At 41.2% G+C, this 19727-nt stretch overlaps 1 protein-coding gene across 2 annotated transcripts in view; it reads left to right on the top strand.

Annotated features, from left to right (window-relative positions):
- Positions 1–3374: 3374 nt before the first annotated feature.
- ARNT2 (aryl hydrocarbon receptor nuclear translocator 2) overlaps positions 3375–19727 on the top strand; it is a 99092-nt gene continuing 82739 nt past the window's right edge. Inside the window, exon 1 of one of the 2 annotated variants that reach the window (XM_050309282.1) lies at positions 3375–3479. In XM_050309282.1, coding sequence (XP_050165239.1) covers positions 3449–3479 — 31 coding nt within the window. In that variant the 5' untranslated portion in view covers positions 3375–3448. The remainder of the gene's footprint in view (positions 3480–19727) is intronic. The other variant, XM_050309286.1, reaches the window with a different exon arrangement.

Here is a 19727-nt window from a genome sequence, read left to right as displayed (position 1 = left end):
ATACATCCTATTGTATGCTTGGTATTGATACAACACTCTTCAGTCTCTCTGCAAGTGCAAAGGTAAAGTCCAGCACTGTCCTTGCTTTTGTTGTGAGGAGCTCCATTCCACAGGAATTAGGCTTTCAAGGTATATACCTTGGCATGAACTTGGAGGAACATGAATTCAGTAACTAAACTGATTTCCTGCTTTACTCTGTGCGTGTTCTTTGCATTACACTGAAAATAAAACACAGAGCATGCATTTCCACCATGACTAGAACATCATTTTAAGAGCAGTGATGGTTTCTCTCTCCAGTGACCAACGTTACGGATCTCACCAGAGATGCAGAAAGGCTCAGGACAAGATAACAAGGAAGCAGTTTATTACAGATAAACAGAGAATAATTCCATTCATTTATGGATTGTTTCAGGGATTCTGAAAGACTCTGCTAATACTGCCTATTAAGATAGAGAAGATGGGGAGGAGAAAAAAATCAATTTGTTTCTTAATCTATTTAAGTGAACAAAGAATTGTGTGTGAAACTGAACAGAGAGAGTCAACAAAGCTCACAGCAAACAAAAAAGAAAAGAAGCTTTATTTTTGCATAATTATGTCTGAACTACAGTAGATTTGACAGAACCTGTTCCATGCTAAGCCCTAAGGTCTTATTTAGGCGGAGCACAACATTAAATACCCTGGCTGTAATTTGCTCTTTCTGGGCTAATCTACTATCTCATGGGATATCACACACGGGGACAGCACAGGCAGTTGAATGGTTTTGTTGGTTTATATTCAGTCCTTGTAGGACTTATTCTGTATGTTCATTGAAAGCTATGATAGCACACTGTCAGATCTCTGGGTTGTTTTTTTTTTTTGGGGGGGTGGCTTCCTTATCTCTAAAATAGAAATGAAATAAGAAATATTAGTGCTTTTCTGGTAAGAGAGAGATAAGGTTTAACCCCTGAATACTTGTAAATGCCTTCGGAGGACACTTCAGAAGTGCCTAATGCTAGAAGTTATGGTTTTATTAGGTCTTTTACTATCATTATAGTATTAGGGGTTGGAACCTTTATGCATCTATGTAACTTGACATAAAGGAGGCTTATTGAAAAGCTTTCATGAGCAGCACTAGCCATGCAACCTGAACACCAGATTTTATAGGAACCTAAAGGAATTGAGCTATGACCCTGCACCAAATCACAACATTTTATCTGAACGGAAATAGCTGTATTTACGAAATTGCTGATATTAACACAGTCTTCCTGTATTAGCAGGGTAAATGCCTTAAGATAAGAATTAAGATTGCCTGCTGAGCATCCAAAACTCTACAGCATCAGGAGGCAGTAAAGCAGTAAGTTGCTCAGAAAAACAGCTCCACATCTGATAGGCAAAAGCACAATAAATCAAAGATAAAGTAAACTTTCTAGATAACCAGGAGCGTTTAACACTGTTCTGATTAAACTCCTCTACAGGAAATGAGTAAACACAGCCTCCATGCTTTCCCCATTTTTCTGCCAATTTGCATCTTAATGGATAAACTGGTTCAGGTTACTCATTCAGCAAAGCAAGGGATTGATTTACAACTTTTCATTTTTGCAGTAGTTTCCCATCAACTACTGCAGGGCTGTTCAGGGCAACTGAGCACAGCCATGGGCAGGCATTTAAAGATTAACAGGCCTTTGTGGCATTCCAGGGAGATGACAAAGCCATCAAAATTCATTATTTTTTTTCCAATATTACACACATGCTGCATGTTGACTGCTACAGTTATTACACCAGTGGCTTTTCAGAAATCTTGCAGTTTAAATCTGTGATACTGTTTGGGGTTTTTTTCCCTTAAAGACCTGAGTTATGAGATTATGAGAAAAATCTCCAATTCCATTGAAAGTGTATTTTTGTCCTTGTGTTTGCAATGGAAGGGCTTGAAATGTAAGCCAAGTTACAAAGGCTCAGTTGTTCAGTTGTGCTACTTAGCATGAATGTGAGTGCAGTGTGAGGCAAACTAAGGTTTTTAGAGGAATATGATACAATTCCTATGCTCCACCTGGAGGGGCATAGAAGGTCTCTGAACTCCTGGATATGTTTTTAAACAATTTCAAGAGTTATTACACTGTCCTCTGTAATTCCAGGAAAGTAGTATTATTAACAAAGAACTAAGAAGTTTCTGTACAGCACTGTCCATTTGAAGCACCAAGTCCTCCACCTCAAAGTCAGAGGTACTGTAACACGCAGATAACACCACAGCTACTTTTTTCCCAAAAAAAATCTCTATCTAGGGCTTGACCAAGCTGCACACCATGGCAGCATGTGTGATTCTGAGGAACCACAGAAATGGCTCTCCTGAAACCCAAGTGGAGAAAGCGTTGGAGGTGTACGGACTCACAGGGCTCTGTCCCTCTTCGAACTCCCAGAGGACATCGCCACCTCAGGGGTGAAGGGATGTCATTGTCTGGGGACAACAGGGACAGCACTGACACTGTCCAACAGCTTTCCTCCTTCACCCCTTAAGTTCTGGGTAAGCTGCACCTCAATCACTACCCCTCGGTTTTGGGGGCAGCAGGCAGCACCCCAAGCTTCCCCCTTGGTTTTGGGGGTGGTGGACAGCACCCCTTCCTTCCACCTGTTTAGAGGGTGATGGACAGCATCCCACAGCTTGCCTTGGTTTTGGGGGCAGTTGGCAGCACCTCAACCTTTCCCCTTGGTTTTAGAGGTGATGGACAGCCCCTCAAACACTTCCCCTTGGTTTTGGGTGCAGCACGCAGCACCCCAACCTTCCACCTCTGCTTAGAGGGTGACGGACAGTGCACACAGCTCGCCTTGGCTTTGGGGATGGTGGGCAGCACCCCAACCTTCCCTCTCACGTTTCGGAGGTGACGGACAGCACCCCAACCTATTCCCTCAATTTCAGAGGTGACGGACAGCACCCCAACCTATTCCCTCAATTTCAGAGGTGATGGACAGCAACCCACAGCTCCCCTTGGCTCCGGGGGCGTCGGGCAGCCCCCCACCCTTTCCTCCCCTCACTCCAGGGCGATGGGCGGCTCCCCCCGCCCCGCGCCCTCACCGCCCGCGCGGGCGCCGCCGGCAGCCCCTCCCTCGGGGTAGATCGCGCCCCGGGGGCCGCGGGTTCGAGCCCCGCGGGGGCCGCTGCGGGGCCGGGTGTCGGGGCGCTCGGGGCGGCTCTTGCGGGGGGTCCCGGTGGGGCGGCCGCGGCCCCGCGGGCCCAGCGCACATGTGCGGCCGCCCGGCACATGCTCACTGAGCGCGGCGCATGAGCAGAGGCGGCGCGGGGGCCATCGGACATCTTGGGCCGCCCCGCTCGGAGCGCGGAGCGGCACCCGGGGCGGGAGGAGCCGCCGCCCCGCGCCGCCCGGCCGCCGCCCGCCGCCCTCCCCATCCCACCCCGGGCTGCTCAGAGCATCCCTCCGCCCCTCTTGCATTTGTGTTAATTCTTCTCAGAGACAAGATGGCAACGCCGGCGGCGGTAAACCCTCCCGGTGAGTAGCTGCCGCCTCGCCCCCCCAAGTGGCACAACACGCCCCCGCCGCAGGCTCTCGCACCCGCCCGGCTCGGCGCGGCCCCGCAGCCCCCGGCCGGGCGGTCCCCACCGCTCCTGCCGCCGCCCCCGCTGCGGGAGAGCCGGGCCAGGAGCACCCCTGGAGCCGGGAGCCCTGGGCGGGTTCCTCGGGGATGAACAGTTTCGCATAAGCATCGCGGGCACAGGGCAGGAGAGGAGCGGGGTCGGGCAGCCGGGGCACCGCGCAGACCTGCGCCTGCCCCGGGAATGGGTAGGAACATTGGGTTTCCCCATGCCGGTGCGACGGACAGGTTTATTGTGGGGCGTGCGAAGCCGAAACAGGGTGTTTGAAACTGACCGAGGGCACCTCGGCGTGCGCCGTGTGTTTATTTTCTTTCCAAAGGATGCAGTAAATATTTTGTGTTAGTACGAAGGTTCCTAAGAGAAGAAACTTTAAAAAAAATTTCTCTTTGAATTTTTGCGTGAGGGAAGGCATTCCCTGACGTTTCGTTACGTGTCTGTGAGATGCAACATTTATTTTGTTGAGTACATGATGAAATAAAGTGAGTTTGGATGAAATAAAGTGAGTTTGGATGAAATTACATATTTGGATGAAACGACGTATTTTGGAGATGTACTTGGGTCAACTCAGCGTGAATCAACAGGTGTCTGACGCTAAAAATAAGTGAGACAAGGGGTCTTGCACTGGGCTCAATACTAATGAAAAGTGTTGTTATCAAAGGTCGATTCCTGTTTTATTTGTTTTACTATGTGCTTGCAGTGTGTCACTTTTTGGAGAGCCAGGTTCAGTTCTGACAATTAAGGGCTTGCTTGAGTAAATGCCAACTAATGTGTAAAGCTTGTTCATTAGATTAAATCCTTCTGTAGTTGGTAGTGTAGTTGTCATGCTGAAAGTAAATATTGTGATATAAACAATTAATTTGGTTCGGTAAGTGCCAATAAAGTAGTCAGGAACTGATATTTGTCAATCAGATTAAGTTTTAATGTCAGAATTCTACATATTAAATAAAAATCAATATTTAATGGAAGGTTATTAAATTAATATTACTTAGTTACCAGGATACCATGTCGCACATGATAACGGAGAGTTTCACAGTGTGCACTCACAACTAGAAATCAGTGAGGGGTTTTGCAGACAGAGGAGGATACAAACAGCCTTTTTTGACTTGGGTTTGGTTTGCCGTTCTCCTACCTGCTTCTCCAAGCTACACACTGAAGGAACAGCCCCGACTGCTTAGAGGTCAGTGCTGAAAGCGCTGAATTATAGCAGAGCCCAGTGCCCATTTTGCACCAGCCCTTTCCGCTTTCTGTTTCCACCTGCCTGCAGCTGAAGCCACAGAATGATGTGGTTGCAGGAGGTACAGTGTGCATGGATTGCTTAGCCTCAGAGTAGGGCTTTACCATTGTTCTCCTGTGGCCACTTTGGGAAACGAGAGAGCGTTATGGGATTATGGAAGAAACTTTAAAAAACAGAGGGAAAGAAGAGCCAAGTGTGTTGTCTGTGTGCACCTCTGTGCATCTGATATGGTGTAAGTTGACTTGCAGTGCGGTCCTCAAACTGTCTGAAGCACAGATTGATGATCTACCAGAAGGAAATGTGTTGGTTTCCCGAAGTGAACCAACATCTGCAAGGCTGAGGTTGCAGAGCATCATTTCACTCGTCTGAGCGGTTGGAATAGATCTGAGCTGAAAGACAAACTCGCTGGCTGTTAATGATCCTCCCACATTTTCCATGTATGAGAGTTGTCAGACGTAGCTGTGCGTGGACAAAGTCAAAATGAGGGGCTTTTGAGCTGTGAGGAGACCTTTGATCTGTAGCGTAGTGCTGCATTTGCTCTATCATGGATAGCAGAAGACAGAGCTATGTGAAATACCTTGATTTGTGCTGTGGGTTTTTTAAAGTCATAATTTGTTGCTTCTGCTGCTTTTTGGCTTAACTGCAAAGTGGTACAGAGAAACAGTCAAAATCTGTAGTGAAATTATTTTAATCCTGCTGTTTTCTCATGGGGACAGATCCTCAGCTGGAGGAACACCAAAGTAGCCCCGTTAGTTTTAGTGAAGCTGTGCTGCCTTGTACCAGTTGACTTTCTGATCCGCAGTGTTAGGGGAGCACAATAGAGAGATTAACTTGTTAAGCATCTTTAATGATGATTAGAAATTACAATATGATTAAATTTTTATTAAGCAATTGTCTGGGGTTCTAATAACAGTTGATAATTTAGGCAGGACATTAACTTGCAGCTACCACAATACAAATACATGTGATTTTAGCCATATTCTAGGTAGTGGAATGGGGATTAGCGGAGACAGAAAAGCTGGGTGTTCTGTAACTCTGGAAAGTCTTTCAGTGTGGAATCTCTTGGTTCAGAATCATACACTGCTCTGCAGCAGCTCTCATGTTAGATGCAGATTTATCCATTTTCCCACTGTTCTTTTTTCAGTGGTGAATTTGAGTTGGAGAAGTTCATGGGAGTGGGAGCAGTTGGCAGCCTGTCCAGGCTGGGGCTTGTGGGGACAGTGTCAGGGACACTGTCACGTGGAGGTCATGCCACCTCTCTGGGCTTCCTGGGCTGTGTTTGATCTAAACTCATAGTTCTTTTTGATGAAGGTGGTTGTCCACAGCTGCAGCTGGACATTGCACTGACAAAAGTGGAGGAGATCTGTGAGATAGGCTTCTTCCTCTTCCTGCACGCTTAGCCTCGGGAATGGATCTGGTTAGAAGGACTTTGTTCGTTTGTTGTAATCTGGATGACTAACTGGAGTGTGAAACACAATACAGGTGTGTGGGAAGCTCATCTGCATTGGCACAAAGCATCAGAGTTAATTTATTTCCTCCTGAAATAAGATTGGCATATTAAATGGGATTTAAGAACAAAAAAATTGTGGAGGTGTAACAAGCATTTCATAAATTACTGCTTGCAGCAAAGTAACTTAGTGCCATGTCTGCTTTAAATGTGTATATTTTTGGAATACAAACTTTGTCCGTAACTGTTACTACTTTGGGGTCAAACCTTGGTTAACTTGTGTGCAGTATGTGATGTGGTGGTTCTTGTGTTAGCTAAGTTGGGTTAAAAACATAAAACTCTTAATGAATTTAGGATTTTCTTTTCCTGAGACATTACCTGGCCTTGGGTAATGAGTTCCAGTCTGGCTCAGTCCACTGTGTGAACAGCAACTTTCTGCTGTGGTCAGGTGATGTGAAATGAACTGTTTGTATCCTTTCAGTCCTTCCTGGCGAGATATCCTTGTGGAATGCCAAAATACCGCAAATTCAAAAGTCAAGTTAGGAGAAAGCATGAGATTTTTGAGTTTATCCATAGTTACCTTAAAGGGAAGATCCCTTAGGATTCATTTTTGGTTATGTTTTAAGATTTTGGGAATCCTTAGGGATATACTCTTATATTTAATTGAGAAAACCCCCAAACCTGGGTTGTTCACATAATCCCTAAAGCTCCTTTTAATGGTTTCTTTTTAAGCAGAGAGTCCAAAATCCAAAGGGTATGGAGAACAACATGTCCTCAAAAGGGCATCTAGCAGAGATGTCTTAAGATGGTGGGACATGAGAGAAAAGAGTTACTGGAGCTTAAGAGACGACTATTACAACCACAGCAGCTCACAAGGGGTACTTCTAGCCAGTGGTTAATCCAAGATATAAAAAAAATTGGGGTTGTAACTTGGAGAAAGGTGATTAAATAAGCTCTCTTTACTTTCAGTTTGTAATGAGTTAACAGCAATTTTTATGTCATATCAGTGAAAGCTTGTAACTCAGCCCTGCATCTGAGCTCTTGTTTTAGGCAAGTGCACTGGGTTCTGGGAGTTGGGTTTGGTTTGTATGTGTTTGTTTGACTTGGGAGTTTAGTGGAGATAAATCATTCTCCTGTTTCAGCTGGACATTCTGAGAACCAAATAATTTGTTACCCAGCTTTACATTTGCACTCAAGTTACTGAGATTTTGAGTGCTGTGGATGAATTTTCTTAATGCTACCCATTCCATATTACCATAAGGAACTGGCTTTCTGAAGCTGACAATCTGGGCCCATTCTGCAGCTTTCATACAGCTTAGAAATGGATCATTAAAAAAAAAAGGATCTACTTCAGTGTATTAGGTTTCGAAATTGTCTGTTCAACTTGTAGCCCAAAAGTTCTTGTGTTTTATTGTTGCAGTTCTGCCCTTCATGCCAATGCAGCCTATCCAGTAAACCAAGAAATCAATTTCACAGCATCCTGGGAAGTAAATGGAGTGTTCTAGTGATGTTCTAGTTATAATGAGTTCTGATGTTTCTGGGATGCAATAAAGTAGTCTTCATTCTAAGATAAAGCTGAATAAAAAGGTTTCAAAAAGAGAACACTCATTAGCTAATGGGAGTTTTGCATTGCAGATCTTTTTGTTCTCTTGTTTGTATATCTTTTGTGCTGCAGAACTGGTCCGTAATTCAGTCAAACTGTGAGGTGCTAGTGCCTCTTGAATTGTTCCGTGATAATGTTTTGTCCTTCAGGACTGTTTACTAAACAGTAGCTGGCACTGGCACTGAAGAAATGTCTTTTTTTTTTTTTTTTTGATAATTCTAATATATAGGTATAATAAAAGATTTCATTTTGGGATATCTCTTCTATCACAGAATAATTATTTAAAATTTGCACAAGTAGCTTATGGTTGGTTCCAAATATTTTTTCCAAGTAGAATAATGTTTCCCCATGCCTCTAATAAAAACGCAAAACAAAAGAGATATTGCTGATTTCTGTAATACCATATGGTGTTGCTGATTTTTCTTACCAGTAAGGAAAATTGCAATAGAGATTAGGTAGTAAAGGGGAAAAAAATAGGCTTTTCAAAGCAGGCAAAATAACCCTGTTGATGTAGTGATTATTGTTATTAAGAGACAGAAATGGGGCTGTCATTATGAAGATGTATTCAGAGATTATGCTTAAATGGTTGTGAAGATCAGATATGTGTGTCGTTTAGAGTAATTTTGGGGGGCTTACTGCTTCATAACTGACAAGCAAGAATGGAAAATGCGTTAATTCAGTGCTACCTGCAGAAATTACAATGTTATTAAAATATGCAGTAGAAAAGGGAAAGAGTGGTCTTGAGTTTAAGAGATGGGAATTTAGATCTCAGGTCTTCTTGTAGATCTGTGGCAGATTTTCCAGTCTATCTATAGCAAAGTGTCTTTGGCTGGCCAGCAGTATCTAGAGATGGATGAATCAGCTCAGGATGAGCTGTTCTGTCTGGCCAGCTCTGTGGAGTGCAGAGATGCTGCCTTGGATGCAGAAGGGTGCACACACCAACCCAAGCTACAGGCTTTGCTGACTGTCAGTGTTCTCAGTAAAGGTTATGTGGGAAAGAAATCTGCAAAGACAGAGGTGCTACTTTACTGTTCTGTAACGTAGTTTGCGCAAGAACTTCGATTTGATGGACAATACAGGCAAAAAATGTGACATTCCAGAAATCGTGGGTGGGCGCTCGCTGTGCAGACCGCTGGTACAGTTTACTTCTTGCTTACACTGTTTGCTTTGTTCAGCTGTAAAGCATTTCCTGTCACCCCATCTGTATCAGTCATTCTGTCAAGTGAGGAAAAGAAAAATTTTGTGAGGCTGCCTTTGTACATTTTAGTTACCTTTTGATTATAATCCGAATAAGATAAATGCACATTGTTAGCAAAGCAAAAACTTAAAAAAATAAATCATTCGTTGCCTTCCATTGCTTTAACCAAAAAAAAAAAAAGTGAAAACTAATGGATTGATCAAAGCCACATGCACATGGACCAAATACCCACTTTTTGGCTACTCCAGAAAGAACTACTTTGTCACAAAATGTTATAGGATTCCAGCAAAATCTGGCCTTTAAAGTGCAGAAATTATGTGGTTTGAAACTGCAAGGAGAAACAGAATTTTTTGATGAGAACTGGTTCAGACCTTAGTTTGGGTAGTCAGAATTTCAAATGGATCTCAGTTTTATTGTTTACATGGATTAATGTCTGTAGTCATGCAATCAGCAATGAATTAGAAGCTGTTTTCAAGATAGATGTAATTTCCATTTTTTTGTACCCAAAGCACGCTGGTCTTCCTTGAGCAAAGCCATCTGCGCAGGGAGAAAGAGAAATCCTTTGTTTTGGATACACCACATATTGATGAATGTTTCTAAACTTTCCCCATCCTCTCCTTTTTGTCAGCTTTTTTTTTATTTATTTTTTTTTCTCCATTTTGCCTATCTTTAGTATTTCTGTCCTAAAGTTTCAATCCTGCTTTCCACACTTAGGTGCCTCTACCTTTCTCACAGCTCCTGTAAGTACCATATTTTCTCTGTGGAGCTGTGCTGTGCTTTGTATTGACTTCTCAGTTAGTGTTGTTTAAATGTAAATGAATCCTGGCATTCTACTGGTGCTACTCCCAAGTCTTTCAACAGCTTATAAATTCAGATGCTGTTCTGTAGGGAGCATCTGAAGTCCCCCATAGAAAAAAGTGGTACTTTTCTGTTTTAAGTAGCAACTGTGCTGCCTTCTGTGTAACCCAGCAGGTACTGTAAGGTATAATCAGTTGGCTCAAATTAGGAGCCTCTATTAGCTTGCATCTGCCCTAGATGTCTATGTGTTGCTGTTTTGTTCAAGGACAGCTCATAATATTCATTTCAAATGCTTAGATTTGGGCTGCTGCAGGTTTTTCTCATCTGAGTGTCAACTGCATGTGACAAATAGAATAATATAAAATAATTACGATTTTTTTCTCTAATCAAGCAAAAGGGGTGTTGAATTGTTTAATTACTGCCTTTGCCAGCATGCAGATGGAAAGGCTTTTCAGGTAAGTTGCTCATACAAAATGCCTGAAATGGATAGTAATTAACAACTGGCTCTTCATTGGTATGTTAATTATGCTGCCATTTGTCCTGGTGCCTGTTCTTTAAATGTTCAGTTACACTGAACTGAAGCGTTCACTTCCTGGCAAACACAGAATGTATCAGAACAGTTTGACTCTCAGATATATGCAAATATTTTATGGGAAGAGGCATGCCAGTAAATCACTGAGCTGCAAAGAACAAAAACACTGCATATTTGTATTCTTCAGAGGTAAAAGCAAAACCTGTTTCTGAGGAACATGCAGGCCTGATTTTGAAAAATGGTCTCTAATGCTTTCCCAATAACAATCCAGAACACAATTCCATGCAAGTAGGTCATTTTAGGGGCTTGTTACTGCTGGCTCTTTCTGTTAGTAAAGGTAGGTGGACAGCTGGGTGCTGTTAAATGCCCTTGAAATGCATATACTTTAAAACTGCAACATCTGGAATGAAAAATCAAACTGGAATAGAAATACTTTGAAAACTTGGGATAAAACTGATAATTTTGAATGCAAGGAGAATTAAAGTAACTTCTTGTGAATAGATCACAGTCTCAAATGCTATTTAACTTAAGAGTTTAATTTTTTAGAGAACGCAGATTGTCTTCTGTTTTCTGGACAGTACTTTGCAAAGTGCATCTCCAGTCTCCATGTGCAATAAATAATAGGCTGTATCTGATATGCCTCCAAGTCATTCAGTAATGTCCTGGAGAGGGGCGGGCTGCTGAAGTTATGTGGCTGACCAGCATGTGAGTGTGAGTCTAGTTAGTATTTTAATTTGCTAAGCTGCCACATGCAAAGTGGTTAATCTGCCCAAGGCACGGTGACCCTCAGCAGGTGGCAGAAGTCAACCCCTGAAATGAGGTGCTGATTGTAACAGTAGCTGTGGGAAGTGGATTACAGTAATAAAATTAGCTATAAAATGGCACTAACTACTGTGTATCACTGCCCTCTGAGTCGTGTTTCATCTTTTAATAGACAAAAAATGTTGTTGCTGTTGGTTCTGCAGAACCAACATAGGCATGGGTGAGCTGGATTTCCATTGTGTTGTGTCCAGTAGAGTTGCTAGCAAAGTTCCCAGCTCAATTTTGAGTTCAGTTTTAAAGACTTACAGTGCTGTTACCTAGAAAAACTTGGTTTGAAATGCTAAATTCTCATGTTCACAGCCACTGAGAGGCAGCTCCTTTAGCATCAGTCTGTGGAGGCTTCCCTGGGAGAGAATTTGGGAAAAGAGAGGCCAGTCTGATGACTGCTCCCGTGAGTCATGTTCATGTAATAGTGTTTGGGGACACCAATGATTTCCTCAGATTTAATTTTTTTTTTTTTTAAAGCATTTTTAAGAGATCCCCTGGCCTTCTGCATATAGCTGGCTCACCCCGAAAATGCTGTGCACTTTCTGTAGTGCGTAGTGGTTTGACCAGTAAAAAACAAGGCTGTATAATGAAAACTTCCCTTTGTTTTAATGAGATTTTCAGTGGCCTTAGAAATACAATGGCAAATTATTGGAACTATGTAAAGATTTAAGGGTTTCTAAAGGATAAAATTTCCTCTGCTAATTTTTTTTTGTTTTCGTAGCCAATGTTCCTGGTTTATGGGAAAAAAAGAAAGAAAAGAAAAAAATAAGTTTAATTTGCTGTATAATCAGGTTTGTGGGAACAGCAGTTGCATCTTAGTTGCAGTGTATTTTTGCTTACCAGTGAAAGTCTGAAATATGCATTTTCATTGTTGAAATTAAAGTAAATGAACCGTTGCTAAGAAAAATATGGGAGTATTTTCAAACTCTTTTGTGAGGACTGGAAAATAAGAATCCTTTCTGACTGCATGAGGACATTAAAAAGATGTACTCAAACCCTAATAATTATTCATCAGATCTTTTCTTTAAGACATCTTAGCAGACCAGAATTTCTGTGAAAATAACTTTGGGGTATTCAGCCCTTCATTGGCTGTGAAACTCCATTTACATGGCAGAGGTATCTGTCTGTCTGTCTGTCTGCACTGCAGGAGGATTGATCCTCCTGCCCGCTGGGTTCTGACCATCCATGATCCTGAGCAGGCACAAGGTGCTGAGGACATCTTCTATTCTGCCTCTCCAATCATAGCAGGAATCTCCAGCAAACGGGACAGGGGACTGCCGGAATTAAGAATCTCTTAAGTGAACATTAACAGTCTTCCCCAAATGCCATGTGTTGAGGCCTACAGAGTCCAAATTTCCCAGTTCCAAAACACCTTAAGATGTGTAATGTCTCTGTAGATTCCCTGCCATCTGTGAGTTAAGGTTGGTCCAAGTGGAGCTATTTCACTGGAACTGGATTCTCCCTAAGAACAAAACATTCTGAATCAGACTTGTGCTACATGAACCAAAAATAACCCATTACAGACATTTTAGAGTTAAGTATAACATTTCCATTGTGGATACTTACAGAATAAGACAACAATAGAGACTTTTCTTCTTTGTTGATGGTAGTCACTGTGAAGTACTTGGGTGTGCATGAGTCTTTGGGTTCCTTGTAGTTTATGCAACCTTGAGGCTTGGGTCTTGAATAATCACAGCTGTTGGGTTGTTTTTCTTCTAAGTTAAACCTGAGTGTTTCTGGACTTTCTGTACTCTCTGATGTCTTCTTGATACACCAGATAAACCTGTGCCTTTCTGAGATATAGCAGTTCTTTTACTTAAATATATGTTTATACTCTTTCACTCTTCAGACAAGCTAACATCATATGTTTCCTGACTCAAGACTTAATCTTTTTTTAATGGTCCTTCTTTCTGCTTCAGAACCCTTTGGTTCTGAACTGTAAATGGAACTGAGGCTTATGATGCTGTTTAACATTCTAGTGAAAGCTGCCAGTGCCAGTATCTTTGCTCTCCAAACTTCCCGCTTTTGTTACTTGTGTTTCTCCCTCCAGGTTTCATGCATGTTTTAAAAAAAGGAGGCATGTAAATGTATAAGTAATGTTTGAGGTTAGGCAGCTGTAGGGTGGCACTGTAAATGAAATCTTAGTGCTGGTGTACAAGAGCTGAATTAAAAGATGGGTGGTTTTACTTGTTGGCATTTTGGTTGAGTAGAGTTGGAGATGTGTGGGTGGGTGGAAAGAACATTAACGTGAAGTTCATGCTGAATTATGTTTTGCTTGAGGAAAACTATTCATTAGTCTCATAGCTGGCACATGCCTCTTTATTCCTTCTCTAAAGTAGTATCTGACGGCTTTGATGAAAAGGTTGATATGACATTAAGGAATTGGTTCTGCCTCATCAACTGATGATGTGCGAAAGCCTTTCTGCCCTTGGCAGAGCTGAACGAGCCACAGGCACCATGCCAGTCCTCACTTTGCTCTAGGAAGGGCATACATGTGGTGAATGGTGCAGGGGGTGAGGAGTCTTGGCTCCATCTCTGAGTGTTACCTGTGGAGGTTAATGGCATTGTATCCAAGTTCAGCTCCAGAGCTGCTTGTGTCTCCACCTAAACCCCTCTGTTGGTACTGTTTTTTGAAGATGGCCTTCAGGACAAAATGTTCTTTCGTCATTGCTAAATTTAAAGTGAATGTGGTGATTATGAATAAGAATCTCGAAGACCAATAAATTGTCACTGTGCAGGAAAATTCTTGGCTGTTACAAACTGGCTGCATATTTCCTGTGTGCCCCTGGCTGTCTCGTGTCTGAGAACTGAGCAGGGAAAGAAGGCAGGCTGGTGGTACAGGCACAGGACAGGGCTCAGGTTTACTACAGGCTTCCTACTGAACCTCTGACATGTAACGTTTGCATGCCACAGTTGAGTCATGTGATTTTTGTTTTCATTTCTCTCACCTCCAGTTTGCACGTTCTGTTTATAAGACTGTGTATTCTGGGATGCTTTTTTCATTTGTGTCTTATAAAATGACATATTCATGGGAGAGTGTGAAGTGCCTATCCTGGAGCAAGCAGAGAATATTTTCTTTTTCATTGTGATGCCCTAATTGATAATGTTTTAATAATAGACTTTTGCTGCATTTGTGTTGGATTAGCAGAAATTTTTTCTCCCTTTGGGAAAGAGCAGAGATAAAAAAGCAGAATATGTAGCTTCTTTCTCACTGGAAACAGCAGTTACTATTTATTCCAGGCACATGAATAACCATTAATTTGTATTTTCTTTACAGAGTAGATGTGATATTTGGATAATGTGCTTTTTAAGTGCCTTAGCAGAATATACACATGATGGATAGTTATTTCAGTGCTGAACTAGCAACTATCCACCTGGGTTTAAAGTATTAATACAGGTTTTACAACTTATTTCTTGTTGTCTTGACTTACGGTTGTTTTCGACACTTAATTTGCCTTTGCAAACCCATTACTTTGTTCTCATCCAGTTACTGTTTGTATTGAGAGGAAAATGTACATTACTTCATACACCGAAGAAATGATCAAACTATGTGAAAAATACAGTTGCACTGAGTGAAAATGCTGAGAGAGTTTTCAAGTGTGTGTTGTGTGTTTGCAAGTTGAATTTGAAAGTAGGAAAATGCATTATATGGGGATATTTGGTTAGTGGACTTACTCAAACTGCTCTTTAATTCAAGTCAATGAGCTATCACTGGAAATAAGTACATTTCCAGAAATCAAATCATGATTCTTTCTAATGTTGAAATATAAATCATAAAGTATTTGTAGTCATTTCTTGGTAAACGCATTTGGCTGCCGCTGATTGTTTGCTTTGTTGTGCAGGGTCCCTGTAGTAGCTGGAACCTGGTCACCCAGTCTGGAATTCAAACTAATCTTGTGTGTCCTATGTACTTATCTGGGCTGCTCTTCAGTCAGCAAAGCAAAAACCTTAGTTTGGTCAATATTTACAGACAAATAATAAGCTTGTTTTTTGACAAACATCCAGTTTGTTTACAGGGAGGCTTTTTTCAGTATCATTCTTCACTTCTGTGTTTGATATATCCACAGAACTGTCTGTATACTTTTGGGAGCAAGTGGCTTGTAATGGATGTCAAATCATGTTTAATATGAATATGGTGACATGGAAAAATAATGCTTTGTTGTTATATGCTTTCTTTGTTTGGCAGTTCACCGGTAGAACATCCAGTGAATTCTTGTATTCTGTAATTCTTGGAAAGCAGTAAGAGCCTGGCCATTACTGATTGCTTATTGAAAGTCTAGCAGAGCCTACCTGGAAACAGCATTTTCTCTCATATTTTAAAATTGGTAATTTTAGAAAGCAAAGTGTGAAATTCAGTATTATAAAAGCTATTCAGGAAATAGCTCTATGAAGAAGTTAATCATTAAAAAAATTTCGAAAATTCATGAGAGATTTTTGGCTGTGTAGTAATCCTAAAATAACACTAAGAAATCTTGGAGTTATGCAGCAGAGCATAGCATTTGGTATTTTCTATATGCCATAATGATGGGCTGTGCTATTTGGAGCATTTTTGTGGGAATGAAAAATTCTAGAATTTAATGGGGAAAAAAATAAAAGTGCAAATGCAGCCTGTGAGCTTTTGTTGTTGGTGGTGGTGGTTGGTTGGTTTGGTTTGGGTTTTTTTTGTTGTTGTTATTTGCAGACATGAAAAATACAATATGTGAAATGACCCAAAAGGCAAAATGTTCTAAAAAGCATTTAGTGAAGGGGCAGTAAAAGGTAGAAAAATCACTAAGACTTTAATTGTCATTTTCTTGGGGGTTTTGTTTGTTTGTTTGCAGAAAAATTCACGGTTTGGGAAACTCATCTGCAAGGATGAGGGTAGCTGCTAATATGGGTTGGTATATCAGAACAGTTAAGACTTCAGAAGATGTTCTGAAGGTTGTCCTTGGTGGGAGGTTAAACTGAACACATCCAGATCACTGAGAGGTGCCAGATTAGCACCGTGGGAAGACTGGGCTACTCTTTTGAGATGACTTTTTGAGGCTCAGTTCAGTTTGTATCTGAAATTTTCTTATCCACAATCCTTTTCCCATGGTCTAAAGGCAGGACTGTAATGTTTCATAAACTAGACCTGGGGTTTGGAGAAGTGGTGGCTTGGAGTAATAGATTATACAAGCAGCCTGTTCACTTGTACATCTTACTTGAGCCATATAAGGTTTTTGATCCTTGTTGCTACTATGGGAAAGTGAGGTTGGCTCTTTTCTCCCATCTTTAGGGGGGAAAAAAATAAATGTTAATCAGAAAATCTTTGACCTACTGGAAGTTTGGGGAGGGATAAAATGAACTGAGTATTTACTATGCTCAGGCTCAGGCTGGGTTTTTGAAATGGAGTTAAATGAGAGGTTTTTTCCCCCTGCAATTTTTAGACAGAGAGTGCTGCATCAGAAATTGTGAGGAAAGGAAAAAATACTAAACCACAGACTATTTTTAGAATGTGTTTTGTAATGGATTGTTATTTTCTTTTTAGGGTATTTCACATAATTATTCTTGTTCTTAGTAATAAATTGGGGTATGGAAACACCTGAAAGGCCAATTAATTATCGTAACATCAAATAAGCATCATTTGCTTGTTGATCAAGCAGAACTGAAGTCATTAGTGCTATCAATAGAATGCTGTTTAATGAAAACAATAGCATTCTGATTACCTAACAGTGCCCAAGGACACTGTAAATATACTGATAATTAAGTATTTGGTGATGCAAGTTGCTGTTCTGAATGAAATTTAAAATTAACATACCCTTCTGAGGCACTCTTAAAAATCTTCGTAACAAATAATCAAGGCATTTGAAGGACATGAGTAAGTAATTTTCAATGAATAATTTAAATCAGAGTGGTCTGCATTTTACATCTTTGTAGTTGGGCCGTGTTGTTCCTGAGCTTTCGGCAGCTCGTGGAGAGTGAATGTCCTGGTTTCTGTGGGTGAACCACAAAGACCTCAGCTCTTTGACCCCCAGCTTGGTCAGTGGCTTGCAGGGCAGCTGGTGGGTCACCGCTGCTGTGGTGGTGGGTTTGGTGTGATGTAGTTTGACAGTCACCAGTTCCTCAGAAATAGGATGTGCAGATCTTTCATGGTCTTCCTTAACAGCCCCTCCATGACTTGGCTCACTCAGGTGACGACCAGAGAAGGTTCCTCCTGCTCTGCTGTGTTAAGCCGGTTAGGTGCGACCACTTCTGTCTCGGTCTGGCTCCTTGAGTTTTCAAATTTTTAAATTTAGGATAAATTTTATGAATACTTGCACCTGTGAACTTAAACGATGTTTTCTCAATGAAAATTGGCTGAGCCAAGTCATGGAATGAATTCATTCACAAAAACGTCTCTCTGCTCATTATTTAAGAAATATCTGGACAAAGTTCTTCCAATGTGAACCAAAAGTTATCGTCGTAAATACTGCCTTGAATGCACATGAAATCTCCTGACTTCTGCTGTAGTTAACAGAAAATAAGGACAAGTGATGTTGGCAATGACTTTCATGTGAATTTTGTGCATTTCTGGGTAGAGAGGAAAAAGGTAAAATTGTTGAGAGAAGATATTAGATACCTTGGAAGGTTAGGCTGTCCCTGATCTGCATTTGGTTAAGATCCGGTTTGGTCAGTGTTGTAGACACATTTATTACCAACTGGCTTTATTTCTTTGCATATTTATAGCTATTGAGTAAGTTTTATGTAGTTATTAGGACCTGAGAGCACTGTTGTTGTGTTATGATGTAAACTGGGGAGCTACAGTGTTGATCTCGGTGCTTTTTTTCTTATGTATATCACTGTAAGTATTTTAATAGCAGTTTCAAAACAATTTCCATAAATTGGCAGTTGAACTTGAACAAAACAGATTTATGATCAAGCAGTGATACTGTTTGAAATCCATACCAGCTTCTATTGCTGCAAAGTAGTTGCTAGATAGATAGTAAGAAACCAGACTTCTTGACAGAAAATCATAGAAATGTTATTTTAAAATAAATAGTTTGAATATGAATGAATAGAAATGAATGCTTAAATGATGTCATAGTGCATATAAACTATCAAGCAGCTACTATTGTTTTTATTTCTTTATCATAAAACAGTTGCATAGGACTTTGTAAAAGGAAATTTACTTACAAACATTTTTGACAGTTATATAACAGGAAGAGGAAAAAAGATGAGTTTGGGGAAGGACAGATAGCAGTGATGGTATAAAACAAATAATAAGTGATCCAGAGCAAAGGCATACTATAGAAAATGCTTGATTTGTTTGCTAATAAAATAAATTATAGTGCTAATTGGCTAATTTCTTATATTTGTAGAAGAAACACACTATTCATGTCCACTGCTCATGATGTAAAAACGTGCTGTCCTGTCCCAAAAATAAAATTTTTCAAGCCCAGTTTGTCTTTTCCAGCACTGGCCAAAAGCAGGTGCTTCAAGGAGTGTAAAATCAGAAGCAGCATGTGTGGTGCTTCCCCTGGGCACCATCCTACCCTCCAACCATGTGTGACTCAGAGGCTTCTTGAGACAGGCATGGCATCTGATTTGTAGAGCTCAGTGAATTTCCTTTCCACAATTTTGGACAGGCTGTACTAAACCCCATATAATTTTCTAGCTTCCTCAGGTTCCCATTGCAGGGAGTTTGAGGCAACCAGAGATAGTTGTGGATGGTCAGGAAGACTTGGCAAGAATAGTAAGGGTGTGGAAGATATAAAAGGTGACAAGGGAGAAGTTGTGGGACAGTCTGACTGTAGCTGAAACAGTTTGACGTTGCCCTTGAGGAGTGGACTGGCTTGGGGTGACTCCCAGGAGGGGACAAGCAATGCAGTGGGAGAAGGAATCTAGATTTACTCTTGTTTTATCTGTGTACTCATGAGAGTGTCCAGCAAGGGATGTGATGTTGTGCAACGCAGGAAATGAGGAGCGGTTGGATGACAGGGTTTATCTTTCTGTATAGACAGAAGTCCCATCTCGGTAAATCTTAGGAATACAGAGGCAGATGTGACAGAACATGTCCATAACTGAAATCACAGTAAAACTGATGGTATAGTGGTGTGGGTTATTTTTTTTAACTTGCACTTGAACAAATTGAGAGTTATCCAGTTGGCTTTTTGCATGTTTACTGAGCAGCACGCATTTTACCAGGACCTTTAGCAATTAGTGATAATCTTGTGGGCAGGGCCACGTGCAAGTGTTTTGCTTAATTCAGTATTATTATGCCTGGCTTTAGTGTAGCTTCAGCCGGTCTTGCATCTTCCACTTCACCTCCTGATGTTTTACTGGATGAAACAGGGCAAGTGTTCTGTTTCAAAAAGGGAAAAAATTGTCCTGTTTCTGAATTTCTAATTGAATGCCAACCAAAGCAAGGTAAATGAAACAGACTTGTTAAATGAAGAATTAATGGACTGAGTGTGATCTGTCTCTGTGAAACTTGAAAGAAAGTCACTGCAGTTTATTATTTTGTCCTGGTGTTTGTTTGCTCAGGCTGGGCATGTGCTTTCATAGTTTGTGTGAGTTCATTA

This window comes from Myiozetetes cayanensis, unplaced genomic scaffold (assembly GCF_022539395.1).
Source record: "Myiozetetes cayanensis isolate MyiCay16 unplaced genomic scaffold, myiCay2020 scf14, whole genome shotgun sequence".
NCBI classification, from domain to species: Eukaryota; Metazoa; Chordata; class Aves; order Passeriformes; family Tyrannidae; genus Myiozetetes; species Myiozetetes cayanensis.
This window is presented reverse-complemented; position numbering and strand designations above follow the sequence as displayed.